The sequence below is a fragment of the Hyperolius riggenbachi genome, chromosome 10 (assembly GCF_040937935.1).
Source record: "Hyperolius riggenbachi isolate aHypRig1 chromosome 10, aHypRig1.pri, whole genome shotgun sequence".
NCBI lineage: Eukaryota > Metazoa > Chordata > Amphibia > Anura > Hyperoliidae > Hyperolius > Hyperolius riggenbachi.
This window is the reverse complement of record NC_090655.1, coordinates 151463001-151475549: the sequence shown is the minus strand read 5'-3', so window position 1 is coordinate 151475549 and position 12549 is coordinate 151463001. Positions and strand designations below refer to the sequence as shown.

The 12549-nt window shown below is 45.4% G+C and overlaps 1 protein-coding gene across 3 annotated transcripts in view; it reads right to left on the bottom strand.

The window, feature by feature from the left end:
* OGDHL (oxoglutarate dehydrogenase L) overlaps positions 1–12549 on the bottom strand; it is a 203194-nt gene that overhangs the window by 58933 nt on the left and 131712 nt on the right. For all 3 annotated transcript variants that reach the window (XM_068258827.1, XM_068258826.1, XM_068258828.1), the window contains one exon: positions 4550–4700. In XM_068258827.1, coding sequence (XP_068114928.1) covers positions 4550–4700 — 151 coding nt within the window. The remainder of the gene's footprint in view (positions 1–4549; positions 4701–12549) is intronic.

Here is a 12549-nt window from a genome sequence, read left to right as displayed (position 1 = left end):
GGATATTTTCACTGAATGCATTACAAAGCATTACAGTGCCCCCAACCCCCAATAAATCACTTTGGCTAGTGTTAATAAATTAGCTCTCAAGCCTACTCATTTTTTTTCTATTAATGTTTACATGACCTTTATAAGTCTTTATAAATCCTGCACACTAAAATGTTATTGCAAACCCATCAAGGAAAAAAAAATCCAGCCTGCCAAGTATATTTGGCATAAGTAATGAGGTTGTTCAATGTAAAGCTTGCTCAGTGAATGCATGTATCCTGTACAGTGTAATAGGCTGCATTTAACAGTAGCCTGGCACTGGGAAAAAAACCTGTTAATGAAAGAAGACCGAGCCCAATTACCCTGTAACACACAGCACTGACACCAGCATTTCATTAACCAGCAGTGCAGTATTACAAGCATCTTGCATGGCCTTTTCCGTTGCCTGCTATGGATATATGAGAGCTGGGGATATTTCCACTACACCTCCTCCTTCCACAGCTCAGCGGGTTCATTAATCAGCATTAGAATGGGACGCAGAGGCACATTATGAAAACAGAGATGACTGAAGCAATTACTGTAATCCATTAACTCTCTGAGTAATGAGTGAGGCTAACTGACTGAATCACACCAATATGTTCAGCCCTGCAAGCGCCCTGGCAAAATGGACTATTACACTGATAATACCCATTATGTGGATTACTTGCTCCGGAGCTGCCAGTGTCAAACAGAGTAAAAGTGATGGTCTCCATGCACCCTCCTCTGCCGTAATGTATGTCAGGAACAAATTGCCCTCTCAAACATGTGCCGATTAATAGTGTAATTAAAGACAGGTGGCATGGAACAGGGTTAAGTAAATTATAGGCACAGCTCTGTACATCAGACAATTCTCAATCATACCCAGAAATGGCTGTTATAATATACCAGATAATAAACCAGACTAAGGGCTCTGGTTCAAATTGCTATGCTATGCACCTACAGTAGGGCGAGTCTGGAGCAAAAGTGTATATCAAGCATATTTTAAATAGACAACTAGTTATTCTTTTCAAGATGAACTCTGGACTCCATTCTCTCCCACCTAGGTTATGTCGGTTGTAAAAAGAAAAAAATCCTAACATGCAGAAACAGCAGTACTTAAAGTGGTCTGACACTGTGACATAACATGCAATAAAAATGCATTTTCCTACTTTTTATTTCCCCTTCAGTTACCATTTTTGCTTTTGTGCACAAGAAATATTGTCTGTCTACAAATTACAAATTCCCAAAGTACTGTACTGTCTGAAAGCTGCTATTGCATTTTATTCAAGCTGCTTTTTATTATATACTGGTATTAAAGTCTTCTAGTGAGCTGGTTTGAGCTATAGCAGAGAGAGCTTCACAGAGAGCTCGTTTTCAGTTGTTTCACACAATGTAACAACTGAGGAATGTAAACAAAAGATACTGTTATCTCCTCTCCGGATCTGATTCTAAGCTGAAGGGGTTTCCATGGTAGGACTAAGTGCTGTGTTTAAAGGGAACCTAAACTGACAAGGATATAGATTTTTCCTTTTAAAATAATACCAGTTGCCTGGCTGTCCTGCTGAGCCTGTGTCTCTAATACTTTCAGCCACAGCCCCTGAACAAGCATGCAGATTAGGTGTTCTGACTGAAGTCAGACTGGATTAGCTGCATGCTTATTTCAGGTCTGTGATTCAGCCACTATTGCGGCTAAAGAGATCAACAGGACTGCCAGGCAACTGGTATTGTTTAAAAGGAAACATCCATACCTCTCTCAGTTTAGGTTCCCTTTAACTGTTTGAATGCTGTTCTGCTACAAAAAAAAATTGTGATAGTTTTAAAGGGACTCCGAGCAGTGCAGAAACTATGGAAAGATGCATACCATTTTGAAGCTCTCTTTCTCCTCTTTCCAACGACACATAAACCGCCGCCCTACGCCTTTTAGTTTGATATTTTCGCAATCGAAATTGCGGCGGCCGCGATTTCGATCGCAAAAATAGCGAAAACTAAAAGGCGTAGGGCGGCGGTTTATATATCGTTGGAAAGAGATTGAAAGAGAGCTTCAAAATGGTATGCATCTTTCCATAGTTTCTGCACTGCTCGAAGTCCCTTTAAAGCTGTAAGGAATCTTTTTAGAGCAAAGAAGAAATTCTGAGTTTCAGACCACTTTAACAGCTCTTCCCCAACCTCTTTTCACCTTAGATAGTAATGGGAGGGGTGTGTCTCAGACTCTTCTAATGCCGGTTTAGAGAGTCATTACAAATCATCGGTCCACACTTTACAAAACGGTCCACTCATAAAAAAGTGACAATTCGATAAAAGACCAATATCACTATTCTCTACTTTTGAAAGTCCAGTTACCACTGTCATAAGGCTACATTTAGAAATGGCTGACCAGTGCTTTTGTTTCAGCGGTTTTATTTATTGAAATTACATATTATAATTAATAGGTAAGGAAAAAATTAAAAAACAACATCCATCTTGGAGATAAATACAACATGTTAGTACAATATCAGTTCAGAAGATGTGGGCACATATACCTTAAACATAGAACAATAACAGTGTGAAAAATAAATAGACATGAATATACGAGACAGGGTGATGCTCAAGATATTACTACATACATTAAATGCTGCAGGATCTTATGCGTTAGGTCAGTATTATTACCTCTAGATAGCCAGGATGACCATATTGTGAAAACATAAGGCAGCGTATTTTATCTTACTGGCAATACCTTATAATGTTAGTTACTTTCTGTTCAACCTGACTTACACATAGAGTGGGCTGTAGCCATTGTAAAGCCACATGTGATATGGCAGTGGAGACTATATACTGGAAAAGTCTATAAGTAGGCAGAGAAATGCCTTCTGGTTTATTACCAATAAGCAATAATCACTATATTAATTTAGCCTAGTAATCTCTAGCCAAAATCCAGTTACAATAGGGCAAAACCAACATACAGTATGTATCTACTCAATATTACTTTCTTAGCCACAACCTCTAAAATAACTTTTTTATAACAATAACAATAATATTTATATAGCGCTTTTCTCCCTGGGGACTCAAAGCGCTGTTATGGGCAAGTACCAGAAAAGAAAGTAAGCCCTGTGTAACAACTCTACAGAAGTTTCAATAACTGAGCAGTAGTAGAGAGGCTACTCTTGGAAACAGCCACCATGGAGTGGGACCAACATTTTGAAACTTTGGTCAGCTTCTCATTTCTGCTTCACCTTTTAGTTTTTGAGCCTTCAGTGGTTGACTCAAAACCTGATAGAGGTAAGGTGATAGCTGCTTTGGTCATCATACCATTCTTATTCTAACATCGCAATCCACAGCTTCATTCATTTTAACGGAAGACAAATCATGAGCCACAACCGTTAATTCAGTTCAGAAAGAGAAGCAGTATGAGTCCCACTGACTTGCATACTTCTTAAAGTGGCAATTACAAATGAGTGAGCAAATGTCTAAAACAGACAGCACTTTTCTCTAATGTAGCTCATAAAATTCTATACTTTGGCAATCCACAAGATAACTACAAAATTGTTAAATCACAGCAATTGTGGTAATTGCAGAAAAGTGGCTAACTAGCCCAAAAAGGTGATCTTTTCAGCCCATCATCACTTTTACAACTATGTCAATTTGAAAAAAGTTGCTATTTCTGCCAGAATAATTATAATTTTCTGGCAATCAGGTTGTGTGCCACCTTAGAAATAGTCTCATAAGATTCCCATTGCTTAACTGTATGAGTGACAAGAGGTTAATTAAAGATGTGGAAAAGAAATATGGGGGGGGGGGGGGATACCTTATTTCTATCATTTTTTTATGAAAATAACTGGCATAGTTCCTCCTAATTAAACTTTCACTAACCCTTAGTCACTCATGCAGGTTGGTATAGCCAGGATGACGGAGTCAACCTGCATGGGGTTCCATCATACTAATTATACCAGCCCACATGGTACATGATATGGGGGACTCTGTAAGAAAGAGCAGCACTGACGGTCCCAGCGGGTCTGATGCAGACTGACCAGACACAATGGTGCCAGTGGAGCTTGGTATGTAGCTGCAGACATCAGGTGAGTGGCAGGGAGCTTTGTGGCTCTAGCGCCGGAATTTGGAGTGAAAAGGATGAGTGTGCTTGCATCTCCGAGAGGAGCATGGCAGAAGTGCCATCATGGTGAAGGACAGCACAAAACCTTGTTCCCCATCACCTGGCACTCAGGAGCAATGGTCAGGTGAATAGCAACGATTTGCCTTAGTAACACTTATAATGCTTTGCCATTGCACAAGCGAGCGATGCTGGCAACTGGATTTGCTGGTAATCCTTGTACGATGGCCAGGTGATAAGTAACTTGCATGCTCCATCTACTTATCACCTAGAATAGGATATGAACCTTTATCTCTTCTTCTCTGATCTTCTGCTGTGAAATCTGCATCCACTGGCCCACACATCATCTGTTCCCTCTGTTCTCCTATTATATTTTTACAGTTTGCAGTCTGGGTGCAGCTAAGAAAATCTACAAATGAATATCAGTTCTAATTCTGTTCAGGTGTAAAGAAAACATACCTAAAGGTCCCCCTTTCAACATCTTGGCCACTCAGCCTGACATGTATCCCTTCTTTCAGCAGGGAGCCAAATGCCATGTACTCAGCCAGAGCCCAGTCTACCAGCCGATTCTTTGTCATTTCCAATCTGCCCTTCAAGATCCTAGAGAGACCTGAAAAAAGAACATTGAATTACTGGCGACAGAAATAAATAACAGTGCACATTTCAATGTCAGTTGCAAGATACTAAATTTAATTTTGCTAAAGACATTCAATGTAATCAGAGGTTCCCTTTTGTGCTGTAAAAATTGTATGGTGTGTGTGTTTACGTGTGTGCGTGGGTGTGTGTGGGTTTTAACACTGTTCACTATTGTTGGAAAACACTGAAAATGTTAAAGAGAAATTGTATTGGTTTTTATCAATTGCAAACCATAGTAAGTCTGCATTTAAAGGGAACCACAAGTGAAAGGTACCGTATTTTTCGGAATATAAGACGCTCTGGAATATAAGACGCACCTAGGTTTAGAGGGCAAAAATCTGGGGAAAAAATGTATACAGTATATACTAAACCTGGTGCGTCCATATTCCAGGAGCGTATTGTACAGTACATGTTCTCCCCATTGTCCTCTTGTGTCCACTATGTGTCCCTTTCTGTCCCCCTGTGTGTAGCATCCCTTCCTGCCACCTTGTGTGATCCTCTTGCCCCATGTGTCCCCTCATGTCCTGTGTGTCTCCTCCAGCCCCCCTCTGTGGTCCTCCAGGCCCCTTGTGTCCACTCCTGTCCCCCAGTTTGTGTGTGTGTGTCTGTGTCCCCTCCTGCCCCCCTTGTGTGTGTTTCTGTGTCCCCTTCACCCCCCCGTGTGGTCCTCCAGTCCCTGTGTCCCCCCTCCTGTTCTCCTGTGTGTGCCCCCTCCTGTGCATGTCCATGTGTGTGCCCCCCCAGTCCCCATCCTGTCCTCTGTCCCCCCCCCTCATGTCGACGCTCTCCCCCGGTAACAATAACTGCAGAGCAACTCACCTTTCTATGGATTCCAGCGCTGTGTAGTCTGCTGTGTGGTCCTCCGCCTCCAGCATGTCAGCTACACCTGTAAATAAAAAGTTAGCGCAGAGACGCTCACCTACACGGCGGCAGCCGCTGCGGTGGCAGCACGATCTGCAGACATCTCGTCCCGGGAGGCTTCCCCTAGTGACGGCTACTGCTAATGACTCATTGAGTCATGGGGAATGACTCATTGAATCATTCACAGGAGCCGTCTCTAGGCGAAGCTGCGCGGTTCCCCCTAGTGACGGCTCCTGTTAATGATTCAATGAGTCATTCCCCATGACTCAATGAGTCACTAGGGAAAGCCTCCCGGGAGAGATGTCTGCAGATCGTGCTGCCACCGCCGCGGCTGCCGCCGTGTAGGTGAGCGTCTCTGCGCTAACTTTTTCATTTACAGGTGTAGCTGACATGCTGGAGGCGGAGGACCACACAGCAGACTACACAGCGCTGGAATCCATAGAAAGGCGAGTTGCTCTGCAGTTATTGTTACCGGGGGAGCGGACCCGGCAGACCACACAGGGGGACAAGGCAGGGAGTCCCCGACAATGCGGCGGATCGGCGGTTGGCATCGGCAGGCGGTTCTGAAGTCGGGGATTCCCTGCCTTTGGAATATAAGACTCAGGCACTTTTTCTTCCTATTTTTGGGGGAGAAAAAGTGCGTCTTATATTCCGAAAAATACGGTATATGGAGGCCACTTTATTTATTTTCTTTAAACAAATACCAGTTGCCTGGTAGTCCTGCTGATTTCTTCAGCTGCAGTAGTATCTGAACCATCGGACACATGAATATGGTAGTGATTAGATCTGGCATTTAAAGGCGTCAGTCAATTTGTCCTACCCCATGAAATACTTACTCGGGCATTCCTACAGCCCGTTGCAGACAACATGCCCCATACACTATCTCAGCTTGCAGCCACTGGCCTGGGGTCCCCGCCGGTGCAGAGGCCGACCTCAAGGTCATCTCTACTGCGTCTGCGTAAAGCGCCACTGTCAGCCAAGTCCACGTTGTCTGCAGTGTACTGTGCAGGCGCAGTAGTTTTGCGCCTGTGCAGTACACTGCGGACAACATATGCGTACAACATAGACTTGACGCTCGCGCAGGCGCAGTAGAGGAGGTGGTCCTCTGCACCGGTGGTGACCCGGGCCGGCAGCTGCGAGCGGAGATGCTGCGTGGGACATGTCAGCTGAAAAAGGCTAGAGGAAGCCCCGGGTAAGTTTTTCATGGGGTAGGACATATTGACTGCGGACTCCTTTAACAGAACTGCTTGGGGGAAGAAGTTGTTCCTGCAACTAGTGGTTCTGGATGTGATAGTTCTATAAAGATTATCAGGTGGGAGGCACTTGAAGCAGCAACTGCCTTGGTGGGAGGGATCATGGGAGATCCTGGTGGCCCTCGTCTTACAACCTGGCAGTGTAGAGGAGATCAAGAGGAGGCAGGGGATCTGATGATCTTTTCTGCATTATTAAATAATCTTTACATTTTATACCTGTCGCTAGCCTTTGCACCAGCATACCAGATTATGACTGAGGAGCAGAGGATGGATTCCATGGTAGTGGTGTAGAAGCTAGTCAACAGTTCCAGAGATATACCGAACTTCTTCAGTTGCTGCAGGAAGAAAAGCCTCTGCTGTGCCTTCTTCTGAATTTTTATGGTGTTCTGCCCCACATTATGTCATTAGTTAAGGTTGTGCTAACGAACCAGACAGATGATACCCTGGAGACCTTGGTCTTGCCTGTAAGGACTAGAGGGAGTGTGGATGGGTGTTTCTTAAAATCAACAATCAGTTCAACAGTCTTTGCTGCATTGAGGATGAGGTTGTTATCTGCACACCAGTTGCAAATTCTCCCAATTTCGCTGTGGTAATCATGCTCTCCGTTGCTGACAATTAGTCCTATGGAAGTGGTATCATCAGCAAATTTGATGAGTTTGACAGAGTCAGTGGATGAAGTGCAGTTATTGGTTTACATGGAGAACAGATGCGGGGACAGTACACACCCCTGTGAAGCACCTGGAATTGGTAGTTTTCACGCTGGAGGAGCAGTTACCGAGCTTGACCTGTTGCATTCTGTTTGAGAAGTTCTTGACCCCTGCAAAAAGAGTAGTGTCAACACTGAGCTGCACCAGGTTGTCGAGCAGTATGTCTGGGCAGATCATATTAAAGGTAGAGCTTAAGTCCAAGAACAGGATCCTGGCATTGGAGTCGAGTCTGTCGAGGTGCTCCATGATTTATGCCAGGCTGACGTTGATGGCATCCTCTACCGATCTGTTAGCCCTGTACGTGAATTGAAGTGAGTCAAGGAGGGCCTTGGTGGAGCGCTTCATGTGGGCAAGGACTAGTCATTCCAGGATCTTCATGATGGTGGGGGTTAAAGCCACAGGTCTGAAGTTGTTGTGATCTGTGTTTCCTGGCTTTTTAGGATAGTGGACCTCTTGAAACCGGAGGGACCTGTACCTTGTGATAGCAACCTCTTGAATAAGGAGATGAGCATGGGGGATAGCTGATCCGCACAGGTTCTTGGGCAGATTGATGACACACCATCAGGGCCAGAGGCTTTCCTGGAGCTGCGTGTAAAGAGGAGCTTAAGAACTTCTGCTTCCTGAACTGCAACTGGCGCAGTGGTGCCATGGTCTCCCAGTGGGGAAAGTGCCATTGTCGTGAACGCTAGGGCCGCAAGCTGCTTTGACTAGTGCTCAGATCTGCAGTAGAACTGCAGATTCCATATCTCTCTCACTTCAGATTCCCTTTAAAGTGAATGGGAACCGCATTAAAAAAAAATGAAGCAAATACTTACCTAAGGAGAAGGAAGGCTCTGGGTTGTATAGAGCCTTCCGTCTCCTCTCTCGGTGCTCTCTATCCTGTGCTGGCTCCCCCCCGTTTCAATCCCCCGCTGAAAGGGTATTTGGAAGTCTTCGGGAGCCGTGTCCTCCCGAAGACGTGCGGCTACATACTGCACATGCGTGAGCGTGCAAGAAACCGTGCTTGTGCAGGCGCAGTACAGGGCCACCCTTCTTCAGGAGCACTCGGGCTCCCTGAAGACTTCTAAAGCTTCCTTCGGCCAGGTAAAGCAGTTTTTGACTAATTTAGTGAAATACTGCTACCGGGTGAGCCAGCACCGGAATGACGGGACCAGGAGAGGAGCCGGAAGGCTCTATGGGACCCAGAGCCTTCCCTCTCCTTGGGTAAGTATCTATCTCATTTTTTAAAATGCGGTTCCTATTCACTTTAAGCAGCTCAGCAATCCTTCCCTCACTGCTCCTTATTCTTCTACCTACATCCTCCAACTTTTGTCCCCTCCCCCATGTCTCAGTGTGCTCTTACAAATTCTCATGCCATGTTGGGTGGTAGTGTGCAGTGTTCTCCCCAGAAATTTTTTCCAGCTGGGTGGCATGAAAAAGTAGCCGGGTGGGGCGAGATGGTAAAATGCATGGCTGGTGCTTCTCTGCTTACAGCAGAGGAGGAGGTGAGCTGATGACAGCCGGGTGGTCACCAAAGCTAGCCGGGTGGAGCACATGGGTAAAAGAGCCTGGGGAGAACACTGGTGTGGTCACATGGGGGTTTAGTTCTGGACCACCACTAAGCACATACTTATGCCTGGCTCTCTGCAACAATGTAAAAGTCAGCATATAGTCACAAGCCAGGACAGAGCGCACCTGCAGTGCAGTTACAGGGCTAGAGTGGGCAAAACCAGGCAGATCTTACAGGTTGATCACTTTCATAGCAGTGGCAGTGTGGAGACTGGGTGCAGAGCTGAGGAATGAAGAGGATTCACTGTAGTCAGTATACCTTTTTTTGTAATTTCCTGCCCCTACCCCTTCTTACCTCTAAATATCTCCTGAACTCTTTTGAACAAGAACTGTAACCTGTGGATGACCAATTCCTGTTTGGGTGATCCCTTTTTTTTTCTTTTTTTTTAACCATTTACCGACAAGCATACGTATTAAAACGTCATGCTTTAGCCTATTAACGGCAACATGACGTTTTAATACGTCGCGCGATCCCGCCGCTGCTCCGCACGTGTGCGCACCGCTACCGCCGCCGTTTCCATTGGGATCCCGTGTTAAGTGATTGGGGAAGAGGACCGAGCGGTCCTCTACCCAATCGCAATGCCTGGAGTGAATGGACGTGACCGCGAACAAATAAATAAATAAAGTGTAAAAAAAAAAAAAAAAAAGTGATCACTTCCTATAACGGGAGTGTTCACTAGCCCCATCTTGTGGCTAAAAAGTATATTACACACACAAACACATACATATACAGGTACATACACATTAATAAAATTGATAAAATTACACTTCCAACCCTCCCCCCCCCCCCCCCCCAAAAAAAAAAAACACTTGTAAAAAAAAAAATATAAGCTTAAAATTAATAGTTGCCTTAGGAAAAATTAATTTTAATTTATTACATAGGGGCTTGTCATTATGGCCAGAACAAAGAAAAAAAAAAAAAAAAAAAGAGAGAAATAACACAGATACTTCAAAATAATATATTGTCACCATACATTGTGATAGGGACATAATTTAAACTGTTTAATTTATTTATTTATTTGTTGTATTTATAAAGCGCCAACATATTACGCAGCGCTGGATATTAATTTAGGTTACAGACAATATTTAGGGGTGACAAACAGCAATATGACAATACAGGAATACAAGAAAACCAGATCACACAGCACAGTATGAGTACAAGGTAATGCTTAGTCAGTCACTGGATGGGAGCATGGAGTTAGGCAAGTTAGGTTCACTCAAATGCATAGCATGGGTGCACAGTAATAGAGGTGCATGATCAGGTAGGACACAAAAGGAGTGAGGACCCTGCCCAAAGGCTTACAATCTAGAGGGAGAGGTAGGGACACGAGAGGTAGGGGACCAGAGTTCGGCTGGGTTTAGAGCAATAGTGAGGGGTGGTAGGCAAGAGTGAAAAGGTGAGTTTTGAGGGCCTTCTTGAAGGTGTTGAAGGAGGGGGCTGCCCTAATGGGTGGAGGTAGGGAGTTCCATAGTGTCGGAGCGGCTCTTGAGAAGTCTTGGAGGCGTGCATGGGACTGGGTGATGCGGGGGACGGTCAGGCGAAGTTCATTGGAGGAGCGGAGTGAGCGGCTTGGTGTGTATCTCTGAGTAAGATCAGAAATGTAGGTTGGACAGGTTTTGTGGATGGATTTGTAGGTCAGACACAATATCTTGAATCTGATTCTGGACTGGATAGGAAGCCAGTGGAGGGATTCACGGAGGGGAGTCGCCCTGGTGGAGCGATGGGAGGAGTGGATAAATCTGGCAGCCGCATTCATGATGGACTGCAGTGGGGCTATTCGGGTCTTAGGGAGTCCAGACAGAAGGGCATTGCAGTAGTCGAGGCGGGAAATTATGAGGGCATGGATGAGGAGTTTGGTGGTGGCAGGGGTCAGGAAAGGGCGAATCTTACAGATGTTACGAAGGTGGAAGTTGCAGGACTTTGTGAGGTTTTGGATGTGGGGAGTGAAGGAGAGTGCGGAGTCCAGGGTGACACCCAGACAGCGGGCTTGAGAGGTAGGGTGAATAGTAGTGTGGTTAACAGTGACCTGCACATCTGGGAGGTCCAGGGATGACCGGGGTGGGAAGATCATAAATTCCGTTTTGTCTAGATTTAGTTTTAGGAACCTAGCGGACATCCAGGAGGAGATGGCAGATAGGCAGGAGGAGACCTTGTCCATGGTAGTGGTGGATATGTCAGGGGTGTGGAGATAGATTTGGGTGTCATCTGCATACAGATGATAGTTAAAACCCATGGAGGAGATAACCTTGCCAATGGAGGATGTGTATAGGGAGAACAGTAGGGGGCCAAGGACCGAGCCTTGGGGGACTCCCACTGAGAGGTGGTTGGGGGTGGACGAGGACTCATTGAAGGAGGTCGTGAAGGAGCGGTTGGAGAGGTAGGATGAAAGCCAGGTCAGGGCGAGATCGTGAATGCCCATGGATTGGAGGGACTGGAGGAGTAGGGGATGATCTACTGTATCAAAAGCTGCTGAAAGGTCAAGGAGGAGGAGAATGGTGTATTTACCTTCAGCTTTAGCTAAGGCAAGGTCATTGACCACTTTGGTGAGACCCGTTTCGGTTGAGTGGGCAGGCCGAAATCCAGATTGCAGTGGGTCTAGTAGTGAGTTGGCATTGAGGTACTGGGTCAGGCGTTTGTGAACCAGACGCTCAAGGAGTTTTGAGGCGAAGGGGAGGAGGGAGATCGGGCGGTAGTTGGAGGGTAGCGAGGGGTCGAGGGCGGGTTTCTTGAGCAGAGGCAGTACAGTGGCCTGCTTGAAGTCTGAGGGGAAGGTGCCTGTGGATAGGGAGAGGTTAAACATGGTAGTGAGGACTGGAGCCAGATCCGTGAAGTGAGGCTGAAGTAGATCAGAAGGGATAGGGTCAAGGGGGGAGGTAGTGGTATGGGAAGTCTGCAGTAGGTGGTTGACCTCCTCAGTGGTAGTAGGAGTGAAGGAGGTGAGGGGAGGATAGGGTGGAGAAGGAGTAGGTTGTGAGCAGGTGGGAGGTGAAGATTGAAGATTGGATATTTCCTGACGGATGGAGACTATTTTGTTGGTGAAGTGGGTGGCTAAATCTGTGGCAGAGAGGGAGGAAACAGAAGGTGGGGGGGTGGGTTTAAGCAGGGAGTTGAAGGTGCTAAAAAGACGCCGGGGATTGGAAGCTTGTGCTGCGATGAGCTTGGTAAAGTATTCCTGCTTAATAATCGGGACAACTGGGTAAATAAAATGTGTTGGTTTTATCCAAGGGAGAATGTTTAATTTTAAAACTATAATGGCTGAAAACTGAGAAGAAATTATTTTTTTTCCATTATTTTTGTATTTTTCCCATTAAAACGCATTTAGAATAAAAAAATTCTTAACAAAATGTACTACCCACAGAAAGCCTAATTGGTGGCGAAAAAAATGAGGTATAGATAATTTTCTTGTGATAAGTAGTAATAAAGTTATTAGGAAATAAAAGGGAGGAGCACTGA